General features: G+C 40.0%; 1 protein-coding gene across 1 annotated transcript; it reads right to left on the minus strand.

Annotated features, from left to right (window-relative positions):
• Window positions 1-1,674: 1,674 nt before the first annotated feature.
• Window positions 1,675-20,017, minus strand: adgrg1 (adhesion G protein-coupled receptor G1). Its single transcript, XM_079339783.1, has 15 exons — window positions 19,745-20,017; window positions 12,605-12,677; window positions 11,008-11,267; window positions 10,446-10,632; window positions 10,290-10,335; window positions 9,458-9,536; window positions 8,040-8,162; window positions 7,795-7,908; window positions 6,965-7,007; window positions 6,753-6,859; window positions 6,485-6,600; window positions 6,129-6,391; window positions 5,937-6,036; window positions 4,697-4,971; window positions 1,675-3,735 (listed from the first exon to the last, which is right to left on the minus strand). The coding sequence occupies exons 2-15, from the start codon at window positions 12,666-12,668 to the stop codon at window positions 3,608-3,610; spliced, it is 1,905 nt and encodes a 634-aa protein (XP_079195909.1). The 5' UTR covers window positions 12,669-12,677; window positions 19,745-20,017; the 3' UTR covers window positions 1,675-3,607.
• Between the last annotated feature and the right edge of the window lie 5,691 nt (window positions 20,018-25,708).

The raw sequence follows: 25,708 nt of genomic DNA on the forward strand, positions 1-25,708 counted from the left end.
GTAACATTTCCTCGGCTCCACATCTCCCTGTGAAAACACAGGGTCATCTCAAATTTTTCACGCAAACAGTTTATGTTGCAACCTTTCAACTTCTTCGTTGCTACTTTTCAAAAGTCCCCCTCTCCCTTCCACTGAACCCCCGCACATTTCCAGTTGCCCTCTCGTGTCTCTCCGTCAAACCACTTCACTTAAAATATCTCCTGTACCGACTGAGGTATGCTAAGTGTGTGGGATCAACAGATATTATCTTTAACATCTACATCACAGCGCTGTGTTATCTTTCACATAACAGGGGACATACTGTACAAATAACAAGTCTGTTTTTTGTGATTTATGAAGGAATAGTGCACATTAGTGATGCCTGTGTTACTTAAAAGAAATTCTAACATGGACAAGGACAGAGTAAAACCCTTCTACTTCTGCCATTTTAACCCAGACAGCTCGTCGAAGACACTCGTTCTCTTTGCTTATTTAATGCATTTCTCCCTGAAGCTGTGATTCTCTTCTGGTCTCTTCTCCAGACCCCCTAACATAGGAGATCCATATTTTTAAAATGTTTCAACCAATCAGATTATTTTATGAATATGTTTAAAAAGTGCTTCATAGACACAATGACCCACTTTTGTGTCCCTCCAATCTTTCTTCGTCTGAGAGCTACTTTGAAAAAATGAAAATGGTCAAGAGCTACTTGCATCACATTGCTTGCATTTATTTACACAGCACAAGTCAGGTGTCTTAAGATACTGTTTTCAATAAGCCAATGCTTATCAATAATCTTAAATTCACATCCAAGTCTAAGAAAACATGACAACTTTACACTTGTTTTTATATGAGCTAAATATATGAATAGTGGGAAGAGGTGCATTTGCTGTCGTCGGGTTTATTTATATATTTTTTACACAGTTGGTCAACCTATCGGCGAGCTACTGGACACTGCCGGTAGCTGTCGGACACCCAGCAGGTTCAGTTGAGGACTAATGCTCAAATGCACAGGTGTCAAACTCCAGTCCTGGAGGGCCGGCTTCCTCAGACTTTTAGATGTCTCCCTGCTCTAACACACCTGCTTTAAACCAGTGTGCTGTCATCAAGCGCTGCAGAAGCCTGATAACGAGTCACTCATTGGATTCAGCTGCGTCCGAGCAGGGAGACATCTAACAGTCTGAGGAAGCCGGCCCTCCAAGACTAAAAGTTCAACTACGCTCGATGTCTGATACGCATACAGATTTGGAAGCAGCCTTGTGCTTCCTTGAAAGCTTGCAGATACAGACCAACCCCTTTGATACCACTGGGGGCAGTGTTTAAGCAGAGAAAGTTGTTGTGGAAATGGTGAATATAAAGTAATTACCAACAGTGAACCTACTTTAGTAGGCACATAAATTAGATACATGAACCCCACAAAGGGCAGAATATGGGACCTTTAAGTTGTTTAATAGTGCTCATGTCAGAATACACGGTGAGTGATGGTTATGTAAAGAAATAAAAAGGTTGTGTGGGGAAGAGACAGTGAGAATTTTGTTGGCAAACACGCAGCAAATGAAGAGAACAACTTTGAAACCTCCAGGGAGGAAACACATGGGCAGCGAAAAGAAGGAGGGACAACTGAGCAGGAAAACAACCAGCCTCCAATGTGCTTACTTTGCAGCCATGCTCTCACAATGAACAAACTCAAAGTCCTTGTTACTTTATAATCAAAAGACCTTTTATTCAAGCTCTATATACATACACACAAAAATCAAATATACAAAATAGTTTCAGGGACGTAAAATATCTCTTTAGAAAATAAAAAAAGTGCAAATCTCACAGTGACTGAAAAGCTGTCATGGGTCTGCTACAGATAAAATAATAAAAGCAGGCATTTAAAAAGAGTACATTAGACCACTGAAACGTCCATTTATTTTAGCTAAGCATTGAAATTTCATTTTGGTCCATTTTGAGGATGAGGACATAATGACTAATTCTTTTGTTACAGTTTTTTATTTTTTTTAATGAAAGGTTTAAATTTTATCTGGAAAAAGTTGTCCTTGTGTCATTTAACATGAACATTTTTTCTTATGATGCTTGAAGTTTTACCTGAAATCTCTACAATGTAAAATACAACATGTTAATGTTCTATAAGTACATGTATTACTCTAAAGTGCTACTTAACAAGACGATGGCTCTAAAACAAAGGCTTGCACAGTACAAAATGGAAAAGATCAAAGCTTATGTAAGGCTCAGAAATTCAATAACTATATACAGGACATTTATGTACATTTCTCTCTGTTCCTGTCTGGAAATCAATATCTGTATTCCCAGCTTATAGTTTAAAATCTCTATGGTTTAAAATTCCTTCTATAACTAGACCCAGTCTAGTCGCTAGAGCCAGTCTAGTTTTTTTTTTTTTTTTGAACAAGCTCCTGGCCTGTATTACAAACTCCTGAGTGAAGGTGTCTTTTCTTCTTTATTCTACTAAAGAAACGAAAAGTATCAAGTTTTTTAACCTCTTCTGACAGCAAATTGGGAAGGATTGATAAAACACTTTCTGCAAGATGTTCATACTATTATCTCAATCTCCAGGCTCATATCAAAACTTCTGAGTACCATCTACAGCTCTGAAAACATTAACATCTTGTCTGTCATCGTCGTGAGATCACTTATAATCTTGAAAATAATGAGGAAGTACCAAAACCTCGGACTGCCAAGCAACTATTGTGTCTGCACAGCACAAGACGAAAATGGCGAATCTACTGTCATAATCAGCAGAACAACATCCGCTCCATTCCGTCACAGTATTTACTTCAGCTTAACTACTGCAGCTTCCTTTCAATGGAACCCATCAGCTACCATCGGAAAAGCACTTGTGCATCCGTGAATGATGGACAACTTCTCCGTATTCTGGTGTAGCCGGCAGTCTGTGCTGAAAGTTATAAGACTTCCTTCTCAATACATTGTTTACAGTCCAAGTACAGTACAAGATTACAAATGAATCAAAATGCGCCCCTCCCCAAATATGTCTGCAAAGTAAAATACATTGATACGTTGATGGTTCATTACATCCCCTTAAGATGAACCTGTTCAACTTTTTCTGTTGAGTTTCACTTCAACTGTAAATAAGTAGTCATAAAAACGCTACTCTCTTGTTAGGTCATCGGTATCAACCAATAAAGAAACCCATTTTCCTGCCATCTAGTTGCAACTAAAGGGTCTTTCATTTGCAAAAAATAAAATAAAATAACAGTATCATTATGTAGATTTGCAAGAGGAGAAGACAGCGTTTGTTGTTTGTTTGTTGAATGAACGTCGGATTGAGCATACATCCTGTATCTGACACATTCCAGAAAGTCGGAGAAATCTAAACACTCACTGGCTTCAGCAACACAGCGTCAAGCAGATTCCTTGCTTGAGGAACATTTTGATCGAGAGCAGATTGACAGCAGCATTCACATACAGAAATCTCTCTAGAGGGCGAAGTACTGCTGGTTTCCCTTACATACCGTTTCCTGCATACGCCAAAGTCTGCTGATACCTCATTGGTTCATATTCTCAGACAACAAATGTGATCCCATGCTAAAGCCAGTGGGTTCTACTTTTTTAAATGCAAAATCTGCAAATAGAGATTCAAGTCTGTCTAGCTTTTCTCCTGGGTCTGTAGCATGTGTTGTCTAGTAGATCCTGTGCTGGTGCTGCCTAAAGCAGAGTCACCAGCCTGTTTCCTCATCCAGTCCAGCATGTAGAACCGCAGCATCAGCAGGAACCCTAGGGGGAGACCAGAACCAAGACATAATTACTCATTATTGTGATAAATGTATGTACCTTTATCTCGATAACTGTGACAATAAGAAAACGTCAGGGACATATTCAGGGTCTTACTTTCAGCCTGATGTAGTGAGTGTTTATTCTCTGAACATACCCTCTGATCTGATATCAGTTGTTTTATGTCAATGCAATTTGTGAGAAGTTACTGCCTTTATTTTTTTTTTTTTTTAAGCTCTAGAAGTCTCTTTTTTACAATAACCCAAAACTTCCACCAGATTTGTGCCAGCTCCATTCTGTGATGGAAATGTGACACCCCCCCTTGTCCGTCAACACCCAGGCTGCGTTCTCCTGAGCGCAGCACGTAGCACCACAGCCTGAAAGCTGAAGTCCCAGTGTGTTATAAAATGGTGTAAAACTCTTACAAACACAACAACCACACATAAGGTCAGTTTTCCTAACCGTCAAAACAAAGTGTTGCATTCTGGACACAAACAAACAGATTTTTGAATGTTGTTTCTGTATCGCTGACTTCCTGTCCTGTTAAATCTGCCCTGAAGTTAAGTGATGCGGCAGAGAACTCTGGACTGCTGGAGTTGGGACGGAGCTTAGACTCAGCGCAGCGGAGAGACAGCGGAAGAAGACACTTTGACTCAAGTAAAAACTTATCAGCTCTGCTGCAGTAACGGAGCAGAGACGGAAGAAACGCACATCTGGTGGAATTTAGCAGTAAGATATGTGGACTTACAGTTATTCTACGACAACTATCAAGACAAGATATCATTTCATCCCTGTTACATTATCTGAGGCAACAGTGAAAATAACTTTCTCCAAAGTCCGACTTTGTTGTTAAAACCGTTCATTAAAGTTGCAGCTAAGTAGGGCAAACGAATAACAACACAATGCAAACTGCATTATGAAGTCCAAATGTGTCAAACTGGAACATAACCCAACAGGCACAGACCTTGAAAAGAGTTGAGGATGCAGGAGAGGAAAAGAACAAAATCAGAGAGTGGTCCAAAGTCCAGGAAAGTCAGACCCCATGTTGTCCCAAAGAGGCAGCTGAGGCCCCAGATGCTGAGGAAAGCCACTCGGCTCTGCCTCCATTCATTCCTGGTGCGGATCTGCCTGTAGACCAAGAGCAGCATCACAAAGCCCGAGGCCACCAGGATTACAAGGACTGTCATATTGGTGAAGTAGTGGGCTAGCAAGGCCCTGGGGTTATTTATCATCCAGCACCTGAAATCATAGAATACAGTCAGTGAGGATTGGAATACCAAAACACATACAAAGTACCAAATTTATTAAATGGATAGAACCATCAGTGTATGTGCACAGCGTGTCCACCAGTTCTGAAACTGCTACATGCACCCTCGCCTGTCAACCCCTACAGGCTGCGTTCTCAGTGTGCAGCATGGAGCAGGACAGACAGACAGCCGGAGTGCCCAGACAAAAGAATTTCCAGGGAAGTTATAGATTATTTTTAAAACAGCATGTATAAAATCCATATAAACACATTAACAAAAATGCATACAGAAGGTCATTGTTCCCAACCCAGTGTTTTATTTTGAAAATGATTTGTATGTTTTAAGGTTGTTTTGTTGTGTGACTTCACTCCCCCCTTGTTTTTTTCTGTGGTAAACTGAAGCAAACACATTGAAGTGAAAACCTGTGATCGGCTCCGCTGCCGTAATAGAGCGGAGACGGAGCGAACATGACTGGTGGAATTGAGGGGTAGGAAAAAATGTTAACACATCCACTGCACTCCTGAAGAATCCTCAATGTGGTCCAGTTGGTATGCACGTGTGAGCGCATCCATTTACCACAAATATTAGCAGAAAGCTTCAGAATTAAAGGGGTGATGACATTTCTCTGTTTTGTACTCTTTACTTCTCTCCTTAGTTGCCAGCATTTTGTTTTCTCCAGCTTTTGAGTTGTGGAAATGGTTCTCACACATTTTGTCAGGAACCTCTGACCCCTAAACAGCCATCATTAGACCCCTCCTACTCCCCTCCTGCATGCTCACCTAAACCAAACAGATTAACTTGAGTTATGAGAGCCTCACTATGAGAGACGTGTGAAAGGCTGTTATTGAAAATGTCAACCCTAAGGTCCCCTGAAATGTCAAAGGTTTAAGATAAATATCCAGGAATCACTGCCAATACATATTTACAGCAAATATTTGTCCAAATAATATTGCTTACATCTTATAAGGAGCTGATTCATCCTCAATTTGCGCCACCTCTCTCAGCCCATAAATGTCACCGACTGCAATCAGGATCAAAACAGGAATACAAGGAAGAGCTGGAAAAGAGGAAGAAGGTTAATTTCCTCTTTGCAAAATAAGAAACCAAACCGATTAAGATCCTTTAGGAAATGTTACTTAACACACTCACCAAAGCCAACTAGGTTCCACACATACGGCTTTCGGGAGGGGCTAAAAACAATCTTGACCAACAAGAAGGTGTGAAAAACTTCAATGGTCATCCAGCTAAAAGAGCTAAGCAGGGAGTAGTGGAGACCTGCCCCCAACCAGGTACACAGATACTCCCCTCCCACGTTGGCCAGGACCCCAGTGAAGAAGAAGAACAGGTTGAGGAGGGCCAGAGAAATCGCTAAGCCCTGGTGGATGACAATGGACTGCTCCTTACCCCGCCTCCTGAAGGAGGGAGGGAAAAAGTTGGTAACTGAAGGGTTAAAAAACGTTCATCTTTTCTCTAAATTAATATATACTATCAAAAAGAGGCCCTACCTCTTCCTGTAGAGATAAATGATGAGAGCAATGCAGCTGATCAAAGACACGGCACAACCCAGAGATGTAATCGCAGTCAGCGCCAGTAGATGGCGCACTGGACGAGGCTCCACTTGCTGCCAGGGACCAAATAGGAGATTTGTTATGTTTACATTTTTGTTTCTTTTGTTCTTGAGTCTTCACTTTCAAAAATGTGATACCATCTGTATTTATATTTTGTAACTGCAAACTACACAGTGAATATAGTTTTCCAGATTTCACGTCTCACCACTAGTATAGTGAAGTAAGTCAGATGGTCACAGTGGCACTCTGTGTGTTTCGCTCCATGCTTGTTGGTCACACATCCTTTGTCCACCCAATTGACCTGAGAGGGATCTATACAAAGAAATGACCAATAAAAGAATGATCTTCTGATGGAATAAACAACCTCTAAATGTTACAATAACATAGTTAATGAGCTTATTTCCACAGGGCACTAACCTTTCTTGGTGTCCCATGAAACACATTTCCTTGAATGCTTTTTCTGAAGTAAACAAAAGATGCATTTCAGCTGTGATCAGGTAAATATTCAGTTCATAACAACAACAACAAAGAAGCCTTAAAGCTGATTGTTTTCTGCGCATTCTACGTTTGGACAGCTTTAAGCACACATCATTGTGTGCTTAAAGAGTTGTTTGTTTTTACAACAGCATCTGCAGCAAGTTCTACAAGCGAGTTCACCAGAGATATTTGAAATGAGTTGCATCTTTGTGTTGGAGAAAAATATTTAAAAAAGAAACATACTTAAGTGGCCACCAAGGGAAATATGTCTAACAGGAAAAGTTTGTCCAAATAATGAATCGTCTGTAACGCTATGATATGAAATAAACACCTTTTCAATACTGGTTATATGTGGTGTGTGCCAGGATAAAACTTCAGGACTCCTTTAACCATGGCTAGTGACTTCTCTTATATTCATTGGGTAATCATTGAAGTAAAAGTCAGTGGTGAGTTTAAGCTATAGGATTTATTGCATGTGTTTCTACTCTCAGGCACCACTGATTCAATGGCACTTCCAAAGCTTTCTACATAGATGTCATAAACCGCAGACACATAACTGAGTGAGCAATTATTTTCAGAAATATAAAAACAAAAACAGGTGAGAGAAAAAAACTGAATTTCAGACCCTTTGCAGCATGAATAGTTTATCCTCTGCTACTTTTCTGTAATTGATTTAATTGTATAATTTCAAAGCAAATATTTAGACACCACAAAGTGAATATTTATCACATGGATGACGAAATAAGTGCACAGAGAGCGAGCAAACTTACAGGTATGACATCGTGATGAAAACCAATCTTTATTGGTTCAGACAGGTTTTCAATGACGTCGTTCCCAACAGTGATTTCCACCACATTCAGAATCCTGCCTTCCACTCGATCCTCCTGAAACCCACACACAAAATGAGACACATTCACCTCTTTCCCTCGTCCAGCATGCACGTTTGTACATAATCAATCAGTCAGGAGAAATGCTGCATTTAAAAGAGGAAAGGTGGAGTAAAACAGAGCCTTACCTGGAACATGGAGTTGTTTTTAAGGAAAGTGCAGGACACTTTGCTGGTACTTTTTGCGACTTGTTTTAGTACTGATGGGATCTGAACTGTGGTTTCGGACTCTGCAGAACCGCTTGTGGTAGTCTGGAGGCAGAAAAAGTCAGGCACTGTACAGTTAGAAACAGTTAGTTAATTGATGAGAGGAAGAACTAGCTTTAAAATCAAATCGTCACATATGAACAGGTAATTATTCTGTTGACTCAGGCTGAATGGACAATTGCATCACCACATCTTGTATCCATTCAGCTGCTCTGCTTGTGAGTAGCATAACAACCTCAGGCTGTACACAGTTGTAATTAGTAGACCTGCATGTGGATTGCTGGGTTCGTACACAAATTGCTCTATTTTAAGGAAAGTAAGGAGGGCAAATATCAGCTCTCAAAGTGCATCCTCTACTTGTCTGTAAATCACTACTATCATTCACTTTCATGTGGCTGACCTATCACCTATTTTCTGAGCTTAGTCACCACTGCCCTACCCTAAATGAAAATGTTAACACAGTTACTCATTTACTGGTTTAAAAAGCTGTTGTAAAGCTGATTAAAAATGGACTCAGAGACAGAGCAAGAAGAGTGAAGCTGGCTACTAGCTGGAGCCTTATTGCACAGAATTATTACTTTTAAACTCAACATGTTGACCCATACATTCATTTTGACTTCCTGTGTACTACATACTGTACTATGATCTCTTTATTCTTCACTATTAAGCTGTCTGTGTTTGTGAACTGCTTATGGAGAACAGGTATGAATTAGCATGCTAATACTGATGTTTTTGACAGGATTTGTCCTGAAAATAAATTTAAAAAATGCGGATGCTTTTTGTCCAGCAATTAGACTTTTCATGAATTTGTGTGGACGTTTATTACACATATCTCAATTATTTAGCCTGTTAAATGTAAAAAAATATATTTTTGTATTAAATCATCATGTCTGGTATTGCAAATGGTTTTCCAAGACATTTCAATAAGGTGTTCATTAAAACATGATGAAGAAGCTGTCTTCGACACTTCTCTTGCAGGTTTAACAGCAGAACACATTGAAGCGTTTCCATTTGTCTCTGAGAGGAAATGCTTTTTGCTAGATGAAGCTAAAATGTGACACAAAGTAAACCAGTGTGGTCACAATCCCGCTGATGTGGACTGTGCAGACTAGTCAACGCATGAGAGAAAATGTTTTGAAAGGACAACCTACGAATTGGTCATGAATCATTGTACACTTGTTGATAAAAGCCACGCCACAGCGACTAAATGGAGCCATGTAGGTTATTTAGCAAAATGTAACTTTTAACCTATCAGTTGATAAAAAACGGACAATCTGAGTATTTTATCAGGCGATGTTAACCTTGAACTTCGTTTTCTATATATTTCTTGGTCGACTTACAGGCGATGTGATGTTGAAGCCTAGAAAATTCTTCTTCATCTCGACTTCAGCGGTGCTCCCCTTGTCTTTGTCTTCAGTACTGCACAAACATTAACACACACCATCATCGGATTATTAAAATAAAACACTTAAATTGCTTTTTTCAACAAGGATGGTTGCTTTTGCACCAAAGCACTAATGATGGACAAATTCCAATGTTTATACACAAAGACTTTCACAAAGCGTTATCCGCCTAAGTGTGTGAACTGTACTTGTCCTCTGATTCTGACTTTTCAACAACAATTTGCAGCTCCTTTGTGTCTATGTCTGCAGACTTTCCTGTGGGAGTTCACAGAAAAATCTGTCACATATGAAACACCACCTACGATTGTAAACAAAGCAAGCATGCAGAAAATACAAAACAAATACTTTCATTTGTAAGTGACAGCGACGCGGCTGATCACTGAATTCAATTGCAGAGATGTTTGAGTTTTCTTAACAACTCTGGCAGGAGTTTACATCAGACTTTACTGATAGTGATTGCTTGCTAAAATCTAATAAGGCTGAAATGTAAAAAACACTGGTGGTGCAGCATTCTTCCTTTCAACTAATTAAGATAAAAGCGCCCCATTCTTTGTGTCAAACCGTTTGGGTATGTGTAGGGAAGGGTTTAGAGTGAAGACTGGGGTTGTACAGCTCAGCTTCCTGTTTGTTGTCAAAGTTAATAACACCAAACTTCTCATCAACAAGCTTAGCAATCAAGAAAGCAGCACATGAAAGGGGTGTTAACCAAAACACTGTGTTACTGTATGCTTTCAAAGCAAATGTGAGAAAAAAAAGAAGAGGAAATTACAAGATGACTTCAGCGGATCCGTGGTTCACTGCATCGTGCAACGTATCTGCAAAATAAAAAAAGAACACAGCTGACTCTAAAACTGTCTTTTATTGTAAAAACGCATACAAATTCATTCACTGATCGGATGTTTTGATAGCATTCATTCTCTCTTACTGCAGGCGTTGGGCGTCCCGTTGAACTTGTAGGCTTCATGCACTTTGTCGCTGACGACATCAGTTATTATCGTTCCATTGAGGATCCCGTACACTGCTTCAGGTGATTTGGGGCCATTAGACAGGTCACTGCAGCACGAGACCCACGGGCTGGCAGGCGGGCATGGAGCGAAGGTTTTTTCCCCGAACTGTACATCAACATGAAAAAGATCAGACTCTTTTTAAGAAGAAGGAAACGAAGCTACACCTGACACGCTGACTGTGTTGTGGTTTATGCCTTTCACATGTTAGTATAATTGAGTCTTACTCATTTCGTGAACAGTAAAAGCACAGAAGCATTTCAATTTCGGAAGCAAAACTGCAGGATAGGATGTATGTTTTTCTTTTTACTAAATGGACAAACTAAAAAAAAAAAACTATAATTAAAACAATCTTTTCAATTTTATTTTCACAAACAGACTAAAACTTTGTTCAGCGTGGAAGGAAAGGTCCTACCACAGTCAAAAAAAAGCAATATTACTAATCAGATACTAATCTTTCCCCTTCCTCTCCGTCTGGTTTACCTGCAGCTTGAGCTGGTCCTGTAGAGGCTCCCAGTACAGGCAGAAGGAGGTTTCCAACTCTGAACCAGCTTGATCAAGGCGGATGACTTGAGAGTGTGTGCACAGGGCCGTGATCTGCCCATCGATGGACAGAGAGTTCATGTTGGCTGAGATTAGGATCCCATCACAGCCTCTGGAAAGGTTCAGGTTCAGGCTCAGGGGGCCGCCGCCATGGCGCCAGGTGCCACAGAATTTCAAGTCCTCGTATATTTCGGCGGAACCTAAAGAAGAAAAATTAGGCCCGCCCCTATAAATCATGGCGTCATGTTGGATTAGTCATTTAAAATGCGTAATTATGATGGATCCTTATGAGAGCTTAAAGTTGTCAATACTACTTTGAAATGTTTCATTGATTTAAAAGGGAAATCAACAAGCCTTTTAAAAAACTGAGAATGTGAAAAAAAGATTGTTGATACAAATGTGCTTGTGTCTCAATAGAATTTATGAACAAATGATATCAACAGTTACGCTTACACCAAGACCGAGCCCACGGCCAAAAGGAACAAAAGACGAGAAAGTTCTGACCACACCTCCCCCTAAACTAAGCAACAAACCTGATCAAAAATCAGTGCGAAGGTAACCACTGACATTATGTGAGCCACACAATCATCTGTCTCTTTCTTACATGAGAAAAGAAAATGAAAGTAGAGTGACACACGCCAACATGTTGTAATAACCAAAGCTAAAGATAACAGAGGAACAGAAATGAGGACCTGAACTTTCTTGATATTTCAAAGAATGAGGGTTAGGGTGTCTCACTGATTCTCACTGGAACTCTGTTCACGTTTGCATGTGACAGCTGGAGACTATCCCTGATGGGAAAGATGGGAGAGGGCTATCCGGAAATAAGACGTACAAAAAACCCCCCAAAACCCCGATTTGGAGAGTGGAGAACAAAGTAAGAGAGTCTGCTATCCGATGCTACGATGAGAATATTTGCATTTATATCAATGCAACGCGACGGAATCACAATATCAACAAAAGAGCAGAGAACAACATACGAGTGAACAATAACCTAATGCAGCTTATTTAAATACGTGTGCAGCGATCCACTCGCTCGTGTGCAGACACTGCACTGACTCCAGTCGCACTCTCAGACTCGCTGCAGGAAAAACGTCTGGCAGCATCTCGAGTCTGCGTGAAAGACGTCGCTGTTTGTGTTCACACTTACCGCTCAGTTTTCCTGGAGTTTTCTGCAAGTGTGAAAGCCCTATCAGAGAGTCTGTTTTGTTTTGTGAGTGTCTGGTGACGGATGCATTCGATGCAGAACAACTTAATTTAATAAAAATGAAACGCTCCCAGGTTTTCATGTGCATAGCAGCTTAAATGTGAGCGGTGTTTAAAAGCAAAGAGCACAAATCATTGACCTCACACAGGAAATACAAAACCTTATCATTTAGCTTTTTAGGATTCCTGTACTGTACTTAAAGCCTGCCGCATATTAAATCATAGACAAACAGGCAAAGTAGAGCTACAGTATATTGTATATGAATGCCAGAGTGAGAGTGAATGTGCAGCTAAAGGAGTCACCCATTTAAAGATTTTTTTTTTTTTTTACCTTTAGCGAGGAAGATGATCAGAATGAAGAACACCATCATATAACGTGTCAGTCGGGGTTCCATCAGTGACAGCTGTAAAAGAAAGTGAAATGAATTTGAAAAAAGAGGAAGGCACACATGCCGTAGTTTTGCACGGGAGGGGATACAGTCAGCAAAACGCCTCTGAAACTTGCAGCTCATAATGTAGAGGGTTCAATGAAAAGAATTGCGTGCATGTGCAGCTCGGCAACCTTATAAAAACTCAGTTATAAATTGAGTTATAAAAACACATTTTGAGCACACAAAAACAAAAAAAAACCCTAAATCAAACAATAAGTCCTTATCTGGAGTTAGCACAGGTTTGACATAATACGTTTTTGTAATGATACTATTCTAATCCACACGTCTGCTTTGTTATCTACACTCTGCTATCAATGCATACAAATGAGTTCAGGCCCAAAATACACACAGGGACCTTTCTGTGCTGTTATCAATGGAAACAGTCTTTTCCTTTAACTGACGCACACATATATTCACACACCGACATTTCACTCTTCACTTTTTCTTTGTGCAACCTGAGTTTCTTGTTCTCCAAAGACATGTTGTATGGAAGTATACAAGACATTTTCCTGGATATTTCCCATCATAGAGATGTGTTGTGTAGATGGCGGATGGATTTACTGAGAATCACATAGACGTGTCTCTAAACCACACATACGTGACGAGTATGGTTCTGCAACCTTCCAAAGACAGCAACTCATACCAGACAGATTTCACCACAAAGACTGAAGACATTTAACTACAAGCTGAACCAGAAAGTGAAATATACAAGTACACAGTCAGTAAATATTTTGTATGTGTGTGTGTATGTATGTGTGTGTGTGACTACATGAGGAGTGTGTACATGAAGACGCAGATGCTAATCTTTGAGTGGGAAATGAAGCTGTCACAGTTATGTTTTCAACCTATGAAGACAGACAGGAACCAGGTGAACCACAGACAGCGCAGGAAAAAAAAAAAAAAAAAAAAGACTCACGGAAAGAAAAAGCCAGACAAAGAAGCAGAGAATAAGGTCAGTCTGCACAGCCTGCGGGGTCAGCTGGCTATTTTTAACAACGTGCACTGAAACACACACCTGACACTGAAGAGGGATTTGTGCCTCTGACGACCACAGCAACTCTCCGAGACACACCGATAAACAAACACAAACAAGGAGAGATTTAACACGGCGTGCTGTCAGCTTGGAGAGCAACATCCTGTTGTTTGTGTGTATGGATAACTGAGGAACAGAATGAATACACTTCTTCATCCGAAGTCTTTCATCACTGACTGCTCATGCATGGTCGATGATGCAGGAGAGATGACCAACCGAAAGGCTACTCAAGCAGCCTGCCCGACACTTCTATCTGAAGGCAGACATATAACTCTTTAACTTACATGTCACCGTTTCATACTGTAACTTTTCAAATATATATTATTTAACTACTCGTTTTAATCACTATTTTCAGTGCTTTAATTAGCTCTACTATTTTCATTTGTATTAGTCTTTAAAATGTTCACTTATTTTTTAACTCTTTAACTACATGTTCCTGTTGGTGTGCCGCCTTGACTTCTAATTCCCTTTTCGTGTGTACCATGTTGTGGCACTATTTTATATTTCTTACTTGAACCAGAATTCCCCCTCAGGGATTGATACAGTATATAAGATTAAATTAAATTAAATTAAAGAAGTGTTTTTCAGTCGTGAGGAGCGGCTGTGGCTCAGTTGTTTGAGTCAGTAGTCTTTGGTGGACCAGGCAAAAGACAAAGAGGATGGACATTTTTCAGAACAGACTATGGACACATACTAGTGTTAGAAAACACACATTGAAGTGTATTCAGCATTATAAGTGACCCCTAAACTTAAGAGCTACAGTTATTAATATCTACTAGATATTTATCCAGTAGCTCAAAAAGAGACATCAGACAGAAATAAGAGGATTCACACCACTCTCACTTCGGTTTACACAGCCAAAGCTCATGTGAAAATGCATCCTGGGTTTATTTCAATCAGCATGACTTGGCTGCTTTGTGGTTTTGTAACTTCCCTTTTTTGATAATTCAAGAGCAGCATAACGAAAAGGTGTTTAAATGTGCCTACATTGTGGTTTTGACAAAAGGAATTGAATGCACCCGCCTCTCGTGGAGCAGATGAAGAGCATGTGACCGGGTCCTATTGCGGTTATTATATGAAAAGGTGATCATTTGATGCAAGGTTTTTTGGGTTTTTTTAGGTTTTTTTTTTAAACGTAAGCATTGATTATAGATTTTTTTTGCAACGTTGCATCAAAATCAAGAAGCCTTCATCCGTTCAGACAGAGCTGTAAAAACATGTTGGTGGTGGTCTGTGATGTTGGGACGTGCAAGAACATGCTGTGGCTGCATCATGAGCTCTGGAGCCGAGCAGAAGAGGCTGTGCAATGTGGCTTTATGTTCCGCTCTCACACTAACAGACTGTGTGTATGAATCAATGAATCATGGGATTTACATGTTTTTTTGTTCTTCTATTTGACTTTCAGTGAAGCCACTTGATCTTTGTCATCATGGGCCGCTTTGGTTGTGATGTTTGATGCTCGATGTTTTTCATCATGTGACTAAAGAATCAGACGTCTACTGAATAAATTCCATCATCTCACACAGACTGGAGACTTCTACCACACCAGTATGACTCAATACAGATAAAGCAGCAGCTTACTGCACATTTTCAATATGAAAAATGCCCTGTGCTTAAACTGCGGCTCAGGCAGGCGTAAAGACAGGGTCAACATCCACTGTGTGTGCCGAAACCTTTGCTTGTCGCTTTTAACTTCAAAGCAAATTTGAATGTTTCCTTCTCAGACTCTCAGACTCTGTGAAACTTCAGTTTTGAAACTGATGTCTTGAGTGTCATGAAGCATTGTCATGTGTTGGGGTGAAACAATGACACAAACATCTGATTCTTGTCATTCAGCATCACACTGATGGCATGTTCACGATCAAGCCGGGCACTAATGTGTGACTCACGTTTGCCTCGGCCAGATCCACCACTATGCCTTCATTATGGGCTCTTTTACTATAAGCGTTTCATTGATAAAGAAGACTTGTAGTTGCACTGAGGGCAGTGTCGTTCCACCCGCAGACAGCTACGAGTGTCCACACACAGTGGAGAGCTCAGTTCTCTACAAACCTGCTCTTACAATGCAGAATATTCTGCACAAAGAAAGTTGCATTGTGTGTATGTACATGAACTAAAACATGAAATATCCTTTGAGAGGGGCTTGTCAACAGGACAATATTTACTCTCTTACTCCACCTTCTCGCTCGCTGACATGTAAACTAACGCTCTCTCTGCCCCCACACCCTCTCTTTTGTCCCTGCACGGCGCCAAGGCATCAATTCAGCACAAGAATTTCCCCTTTTCTTTCACTTCCCTGCGCTTGTGTGTGTGTGTGTGTGTGTGTGTGGTTTATGAATGTGCGACACTCAGACTGAAAAGCTGCTCTCATACTGTAGACTTAGCATTTCTCATTTTGTTCCGTATTGAACCCACACTCCTGAAACTTGTTGCTCTGCTGCGCTCGTCACTCAAACACACACACACACACACACACACACACACACACACACACACACACCTCCAGCAGCCCACTCATGTGTGAACAAGACCGGCCCCCTGACCTAGCACTCTGTCGCTTCGTGCTTTCCAGTAAAATTTCCCTTACGCCTTCCCATCTCTGCATCTCACAGAGGTGTGACTCACCCCGTCGCACTCGAACGAGCACCTCTAAATTAATCATCTTCACAAGTCGAGAGTGACGTCACACACACACAGAGAGGCAGCCAAAACAATGAGGAAAGTTATGGTAAGGAGATAAGAAAGATTTGGTAAAAACATGATCCCCTGGGTTGTTGGGGTGAGGGGGGGGGGTTATGAAATATCTCAACAACCACTGGCTGGGCTACCGTTCAATGTAGATTATATACTAACTATTTTGATCTCTTCACATTTTAATCTCTGCCATAATTAATGCACAAAAAGATGACTGTAAACACCATTATTCATGATTTATTATTCAGTTAAACTGAGCTATCTGACTCATTCAGGCTTCTGTCCAATCACACAATGTTCAATACTCAAATCAATTCACTCAATCTCAATTCATACATTTGTTTCTTAAAAGCATATTTGGGGCATTTGTTTTGCTCTTATAAGACAGGACAGCAGAAGAGAGACAGGAAACACCAGGACAAAAGAGAACATAGGAAAAGCTGCCGTAACCAGGACCACGGCCCGTGCACTAAATATAAACTACACAACCACCAGACCAGCTGAGGGAACACAATGGTGAACAATGTGGTGCTATGAGGTTAGCTGTTAATTAACACTGCTGGCCACAAGGTCAGGAAATAAAACGAGCATTTACCTCCAGACAAACGCATGCGTTTTACGCTGTAGCAGCAGATACAAATGAAAGGCTGACAGCTACCACTGCAGATAACATTTTCTTATTATAAAAAAGACATTTCTTTGAAATGCTTCTTGTGTTCAGAATAGCCACAGACCTGAAGCAGTGGAGGACGGAAAGACTGAGTAACTGTTCGTAATGTGAGGAAAAACAAATCCAGCAAACATCAATACTGTTAATTATTTGACAGTAGCTGTCAGATTTGACTGTGCATTCTTTTAAAATGCCTTTCAGACTGCTGCACCTTTTGTGTTACAATTTCTCTTGAAAAAAAAAAAAAGAAGTGTTTTTTGTTGTGGTTGCATGGCACACTTTGGCTCACGACAGAAGCCGAGAAGTGGACGTCACCATCTCACCACCACACTCGCAGATCGCTTCCTTTTCTTTTCATTAGGGTTTGGATTTTGTCCTGCAACAGTTCTCAGTCTGCGCTCACCCTGCTCCTCTGCAAGCAGCCGAGTGACGAAGCAAAGAATGTGCATGGAAGAGTAATCCAAAGAACAAAAGCGGCTCTTTGTTGTCAGGCCTCAGAGCTGAAGAGACAGCCAGCTTGAATAAGGGTCAAAGATCGCTGGCTGCTTTGGAGGCTGTTTAAGAGACGGGATTCAGAGACATACAGACACAAACATACATCTTACACTCCATGCAGAACAATCAGCCAAACTCACAGACAGGCTATGGAGGGTAAAAAAAGGATGACTAATTATCCTGGAGAAAGATTCATAAAGTTCATATATTGTGATAAAAGCTCAAAGAAAAAGGAATCAACACTGTGATGTTAGATACAGCACAGTACATCAGTACATCAGTCAGGTCAGGGGATTCAAAGAAGGAGAGTTGTTCCTTTTTTTTTCTTGGATTTTTTTGCCATGGGAAGATTGTACCTCGCCACAATGTTTTGCGCTGCTGCCAACGTGTCTAAGAGATAAGATTTGAGTTTGTTTTCTTTAGTCACAAAACAAGAAGCGACTGGCACGCCATCTGATGCGTTGATTGTTTGTGTGAAAAAGACAGGTTTACAGCGTGAGAAATCTTACGAAAGTGTGACTAACATCTTATCAAAATGAATTCCCACACACACAACTTGGAGTTGTCACTTCGTCACAACAAGCAACGCAGACACCACATTACATTTTTTTAAAAAAAACCCAGACAGAGGCGCGTCGAAGCGAGAACGAGCTTCAAAGACATCGACACAGAGAGGTTTCAAGTGGAAGACTAGATGTAATGTGGCATCAGAGGAATTTTCCCTGGGCTACATTACTGTTAGGACCTTGCATTCTTTGTGAAAGCACCACAGTGATGCAGCTTGTACCGTCTCCCTTTATCTGTATGTTGGCGTTCTTTGTGAGGAAATTGGAGGAGCAGGTGGAATGCTGCAGATATTTCCTTTGGGGCTCTGAATAAATCAATAACACAGCACACACATGCACAGACAAGAGCCTGCACATTATTGAGCTTCAATCACCCCCAGTGTGGCCGTATAGGTAGACTTTAAGGTCACGAGGTTGAGTCTGTCATCGGGGGCTTTCTCTTTCTCATTATGAAAAATGTATAGGCCATTTGTTGCCTTATGACTCACACAGTCATACATTTGCATTTCAAGGCTTGAACCTTTAAAAAAAACCCCTAATGATCTTTTTTCAAGTGCCTGTATGGTCCACATGAGTTGGGTGACATGCGTGTTAAATGCTTGTTTTTCTTGAGGCCATTTCACACTATTTGTTTTTTTTTCTTTAATTGAGTGAAATCTTTTGATTTGCACATGAGCGCAGTCAGGAAACCACAACATAGATCTGTGAAATGAGCAAAGAGGATGTATGAACTCTGCCTCGTTCTTCTGATGTCTGCCTTTTAAACCGAGCAGTATATCTCAATAACATGTGGGATTATGAGGGGGAATATGACACAATGCATGGCAAGAGGGCTGTCATAATATCAGACTTTTAGCGATATTCTACAATATTATCTGTTTTGGAAGAAAAACATAAATCCTTGTAACACAATATTGAGTTGTTGTTTTTTTGGATAAATTGCAGCCAATCTACTGCACTCAACAGAAACATGGACAATGTGTTTGTGTATTTTAAACAGTGCTTTCTCTCCTTCACACATGAAATTGGTAACAATTACAAGTGAAGATCTGCAGATTTGAAAAGCTCTGGCACTATGGATTTGATACTATTGATTATCGTAACAATGTAGTGTATCGTTTTAAAACGTGGTATCAAAAAGTATCAAAGCATCGCCATTTTTGATAACCCTGGTACAATGAGGGTGCATCAGTGATGAACAATAATGCAAGTTTTAACACGTGAAATAAATTGGCCCCATGTGCAAGATAACACTGCTGCAGTTTGACACAAAACGGGAAAATAGTTTTTAAAACATGGGCCTAGTTATAAATATTATAATTTAAAAGTGGAAATAGAGTGTTATAAAAGGATATCATGGTATAAAAAAATACATCTAAATTTTAATTTAAAAGAGAGAAATCAATATAAAATAAACTATGACGCACTAAAACAGTTATAAATATCATTTAAAGGATCAAACAGATACCGACTGAGCTGCTTACAAACACCAGGCATGTTTATATTGATATGGTTGATTTTTAATGTCTTTTTATATTGCATTATCATGTTGTGGATTTTCCATCAGGGTGTGTAATCTTACCTCAGTGCTCCTGACAGAGGTCTCTGGTCTGTTAAAGCTTAAATCATCCAGTTCAAACTTTGGCACTGCGCAGGGAAGGCTCAAACTCGGTTAATCACACAAACAGATGCAGCGGAGGGAGGAAAAAACAAACGTACACAAACCACTTCAGAGGGTTCGAGATATTTTAAAAATGGAAAGTCGTAAGAACCAGAGTGCGGGGCTGAGGGGTTGTCTGAAACTGCCGTCACATAGAGCCTCGAGCTCGCGGAGAGTCTGTCAGCGCGAGCGAGGTGAGAGCCCAATGGTGTCAATTACCCATAATAGATACGTTTGATTCCGGTTTGGACTTTCAGAATAAAGCACTATCTTAGAAACAAACTGCAATCTCCGGCATTGAAAAAGCTTATAAAAACAAAAACAAATGAGTTTGTCCGACAGGTGACTTCTATTCCCAATAAAAAAAACCCTCTTCTCTGAATCTGTTGTTCGGTGCATTATGATGTAATAGCTTGCACATTTTTTGTTATTTTATTTTTTAAGTATAACTTCCGGATTTACTTCTTTTTATTTTGTCAAACAGCAAGGTGTGAAGTGGGAAGACATAATTGTAGATCTGGACCTGAGGGGCACAGAGGAGGGGCCCTCTGTCACTGTACAATCAGTCAGTTCCCTTCACTATAACTGTCAAAAGAGGAGAGGAATCAGCATTACACAAACTCCAGTTTGTTCAATGTAGAAAAAACCCCATTTAATATCAGTAAAGTAAAAAAAAACAACCTCTTATGTTGTTCTGTGTTACTTTTTGTAACCCTCTCTTACAAACAAAAGTAAGATTGAAAAGCCTAAATGTAGAAAGACCTTCTTGTAACCTGTTGGGTTACATGTGAGCTAAATTCAGAATATGATACAAGTCCAAATCAAGTGTTTGGACACTCTTGGATCTTTGCCTGGATGTAGCCTATATCAAGTGTGTTAGATATTATCAGTAAAAGTTGTCTGCTAAGGCCTTAACAGTGACCTCAGTGCGTTGTTGTTTTTCCTGGCATTGCTATCAGCCAACAAGAGAGCGTACGAGCTGAACTACTTCAATGCCAGAGGCAGCTGCACACTTTCAGGTTTCACATCTTACCAGAGACCACAGCTTCATCTACAGAAGACTTTGAAGACTTTAAAGAGCAAAAAGGTACTCATTATTGCAAACATGAAACTCCAGGTAAAGTATGAAGTGTTAGGTCAGTGTAAAGCTTTACATAAGTGGAAAGGACGCCACATTATACACCTTTTCTTTAGAACTTATCTTGATACAAACAATTTCTGACGTCAGACCATACAAAACATTGAACAAAGAAACAGAGCGACAGCGACAGAACAAAGAAACAGAATAAATCATTCATTTTTAAAAAGCGCTTCATAAACTTTTTGATGTCATATTGTTTCCATTCATATATTCATGACCCAGTGAAAACAGCTACGTGACCCACTTTTGGGTCCTGACCCACATATTGAGAACCACTGATTTAAATAACTGTGAGGATATTTCTTGTTCTTCCATTAAACTGATTTTTCTAAAAGGATAAAATACAAAGTGTCTTTGTGTGTTTGTCTCAAAAGCTCCAAATAAGGAGCCACTAGGTCTCTCTGGTCCACTGGTAAAGTCCTGCTGAAAAGAACCAAATACTAAAAACAAAGAAAGCAAAAAAGCCCTTTTACAACCCTTACACATACTGTATGTGCATTGGTACAAGGTCTTGTATCTGTACTTTCTGACATGTAGTGGGTTTTTTTTAAAGATAAGCATATCTCTTTTTCAATCAAATAAACTGATATTTTGACAGTTACGTTCCATCTGCTTTGCACAAATAAATGTGTGCACCCTCCCGCAGCTAGCAGGTGCTATGGCAGGTTAATATATTTTTTGTGTTCAGCCCATGATTGCAGACACATTGCCACTTCCCATTTAACTCTCACATAGTAGTTTACATCTCATTAAAGCATTAAAGGACATTTTGAAATAATAGGGGTGGGGGTGCATGTGGAGAAGTGGCTAGATTGAGCACCTGGCTCCTCTCATCTGTTCAACTGTCTTTGTTAGAGGCTGTGTGTGTGTGTGTGTGTGTGTGTGTGTGTGTGTGTGTGTGTGTGTGTGTGTGTGTGTGTGTGTGTGTGTGTGTGTGTGTGTGTGTGTTTTTGTGGGTGTGCGTGTGTGTGTGTGTGTGTGTGTGTGTGTGTGTGTGTGTGCATGTTCGTCTGGAGTAGATTTGTCAGTTGACTTGCGTGGGTTTGGGCAATAAAGGGCCCACTGTCTCTCTGACAGCAGGTGTGCCTGGAACTGCAAGCAAACACACACATGCGCACACACATACACTCACGCTCGCTAGCAATGACTATGGTTTGAGATAAAGGTGACGACACATGATATGTGACCTGAAAGAGAAAAGGAGTGAGAGTGAAAGTAAGGTTGACAAAAGAGCGGAGACTGGAAGTTAGCATGAAGAAATGAACAGCCTGCACAGACTAGTCATCTTATCATTTATCTCCATGACGCTGTCTGTGTCTGAGATCTTAATACATGAACTATTAATCCTGCAAACATAGGGGTAAGGTGCAGTTGGGCATAAAATGTGAGTGCATTCTTGTCAGCAGAGAACAATGGTCAAAAGATATCCTGGTTCTCACTGACGAATACATGTGGGCTGATCATGAAGCAGTCCAAACGTAGCCTTACAGGACATAAAACAGTGCTTTGTGATTCAGTTCCTGAACTGACATCCTGTAATTATGCTTTCCTACCAGTAATACCTGAACAAAATCCTCAAGCTTACATGTTATTTTGGGATAAATATGACATGCCTTGACAGCAGGGTTTTGTCTGTTAATGTGTATTTTCTGTGTTCCTGTGTGGATAAGCTGCAGAGTAAGGGAAGAACACACTTTCTTAAATTGAGGCAATGCCAGTGTTGACAATTACACAATGTGTACACATGCACATTACTGCACTTTTAAGGGACAACACTAAAACAACACTAAAACTTTTTGCTACATGCAGGGCCTTGGTGAAAATTTGCACCAAGTTTGTGCCTCTAATGATCCCATCTAAACTCTAATCTGACCAAATGGAACGTTTTTTGACCCAAAACAAAAAATCACTCTGTGGGGTTTTTTTTGTTTTTTTTTTTACTAGTGTATGACGCACACAATGTGAGCTTCTTCTTGTTAAATTCAATTCAATAGTCTCAGAGCCTTTTGGGGTCTCAAGGTTACACCCTCTTTAGTCCAAATGACTTAACAGAACAGCAATAAAGGCAAAGGTCCAGCATACCCTGAGAAAACAAAGCTTTACAGGGCTTTAAATCATCAGCTCTGCCCCTAACACAAGCTCAGCAATGCACCCATCTCAGCTAGTTTAGGGGCAACCAAACACATCAGTCCTACGGAAATACAGCTTACTGTTATTTTCTAAAACACGTTCAGTCTGAAGATGGCTGTGGTTGGCACATATGAACTGGGTCAAAGACAGGCGGTGGTTTATGTCACAAATATCTGAGATTTAAAAGAACGATTCTAAACTCAATGTCAAAAAAGGTAAACGCTGAGTTAAATAAATCCAAATGAATGAAAATGTTAATCCTTCTCTTCTCAATAATAGATAGGGAGCTGTTTTATTACAACTTTACAGTATATCTTCTTTTAACTGGTGAGTTATTCAAAACATGACCTGTCATTCAGTCCCTTGTTTCACTTCTCTACTTAAAGACATTCTTTTACAAAAATGCTTTTACTCTTTGACTTCATTTTATTTTTGTTTGTTTACTTTCTGTCTGATGCTTTTATTGTCTCACTGCTTTTATTGTCTGCTGTAAAGCACTTTGTTACTTGAATAGAAAAGTGATGATAGATAGATAGATAGATACTTTATTGATCCCGAAGGAAATTCAAGGTTGTACAAATAAAGCATTATTGTTATTATTTGCTTATGATTTAATGACCACAATGTTTTTTTTTCTTCTCATTATTGTTGTCCTTGTAAAGCACTTTGTGTTCTGTTTTTGAAAAGTGCCTTAAAATAGTTGTTATGCTGCAGCTTGGTGATGCTGAAAATGTTTTGACGTGTAAAGTTATCTAGCTCACGCCCATGTCAGGAAGGTGTTAACCTCCACTGTTGAAAAAGAAAGCCAATGTAAAAAACCCCCACTACAGGTCCTCTGGTGTCCACTTCAGTCAGGCTGCAAAAGCCCATAAATCCCCTTCAGGCTTCATATTAAAATGTCCAATTTACTGCATACATGTAATCCAAATGACCCAAGAAAAAGTAATTTGCTTTCAATAGTTCTTGACTTTATAGGTACACATAGGGATTATTTTTTTAAAAAAGAACTCTTTTATTTAGATTATAGGAAGTTAATGTATATTAACTCAGATTGAGGAGCAGGACCACGCCCTACTACTAATACACTTTAAATCACCTGACAAGCCAATTTATATTAAGCCATCCCACTCTACATCGTTTGTCTCAGTTCTTCAACAACCCACCCTCCCTTCCCCTTTCTCATCCATCCAATGATCAGCTCAGGCAGAACTACACTTGAGATAGTCAGTTCAACCTTCCAGACCAGTCTACCAACAACATCCTCCTCCATCATAATCATTACATTCATCTGTCTCATCATTCATGATGATCTATCATTAAAACGACTATGGTTGTGCAGGGTCCTTGCTAGTGAAACTTATGTAAAGAGATATGTGTAATAAGGGGCATGGCGTGGAGATGGACTCTTTCCCTGCTACTGGACTGTTACGAGGTGGAGATATCATTTACATTGTTCGGTTTCTTTTACACTTCTTCAGAAACCAATGGGCGACGTCACTGAGCTACGACCATGTTTTATTGCAGGGGCAGATAAATAAATTCAGCTATGCAGCCTTAAAACTTTAGCATGTAACTGTGTGTGTGCGTGTGTGCGTGTGTGTGTGTGTATATATATATATTAGGCGATTATTATAGGCGATTATTTTAACAAGGTGAATATATATATATATATATATATATATATATATATATATATATATGTGTGTATAAACTCTTTCATTTCCCTCTCCTGCAGAATCGAGAGAATCAAACGTAGACGTTAAGTGCAACATTACTAAGTGTCACTAAGAACGTTTAAATGTTTATGAAATCTTTCTCTTATTTTGTATATTTGCACTCTGTTGTTGTGAACTAAAAAGTTGCTGTAGTGTCTTTGTGTACTTTTTTCAATACACAGAAACAGAAGTTATGGAAAGGTGTGGTATGAGTATCAGAAAGTCTGGCAAACCACAAAGACCTATTTCTGCTTTGTAGAATACATTCTTTTCACACCTCTCTCATATATTTCCCACCCACATTTCTCTCAAACCAACACCTATTATCTTCATCTTTGACAATTCAGCTTTGCTCTTTTTAATCCTTCGTTTTAGAGTCCTGTCCGTAATGTTACCCTTCAGGCTGAGACTGCTGCGATGACCAGTGCGGTAAATTGAAAAATAATAACATTTGATTGGGTATATCTGAAAGATAGTTTTGCAACACAACATTTTACATGCCACACATGAAGCACAGACGCTTCGATGCTGTCTTTAGTGTAATTATCTCTCATCTCTGTTTTTTCTATAGTCTGTTTGTCTAAAACACATCAGAAGGTGTGTGGGCTAGACACACACACACATACACACATACACACACATACACACACACACACACACACATGCACACACGCACACACACATGCACACACGCACACACAGGCCTGCCTTCATGCATTATTAAAAGATTGTTAAACCAACATCACACATCAGCAATAAACCCGCCAAACGTAGGTCCTCAGCTGCCGGCCTTTGTCACCATGGTGATAACTCTGTGTCCTGCTAGACCAGCTGGTGGACCCTGACTGTGATTCTGTGATGGGAGTAATGTGTGTGTGTTTGTGTGTTAGTGTGTGTGTG

Source organism: Symphodus melops (assembly GCF_947650265.1).
Source record: "Symphodus melops genome assembly, chromosome: 3".
In the NCBI taxonomy this organism is placed as follows: domain Eukaryota; kingdom Metazoa; phylum Chordata; class Actinopteri; order Labriformes; family Labridae; genus Symphodus; species Symphodus melops.

Coding starts and splice junctions, on each gene's coding strand:
- adgrg1 (XM_079339783.1), bottom strand. CDS start 12,668: ATGGAACCCCGACTGACACGTTATATGATGGTGTTCTTCATTCTGATC. Junction 7,909..8,039: donor AAAACAACTCCATGTTCCAG/GTAAGGCTCTGT, acceptor TGTGGGTTTCAG/GAGGATCGAGTGGAAGGCAG. Junction 6,860..6,964: donor TTCATGGGACACCAAGAAAG/GTTAGTGCCCTG, acceptor TTCTTTGTATAG/ATCCCTCTCAGGTCAATTGG.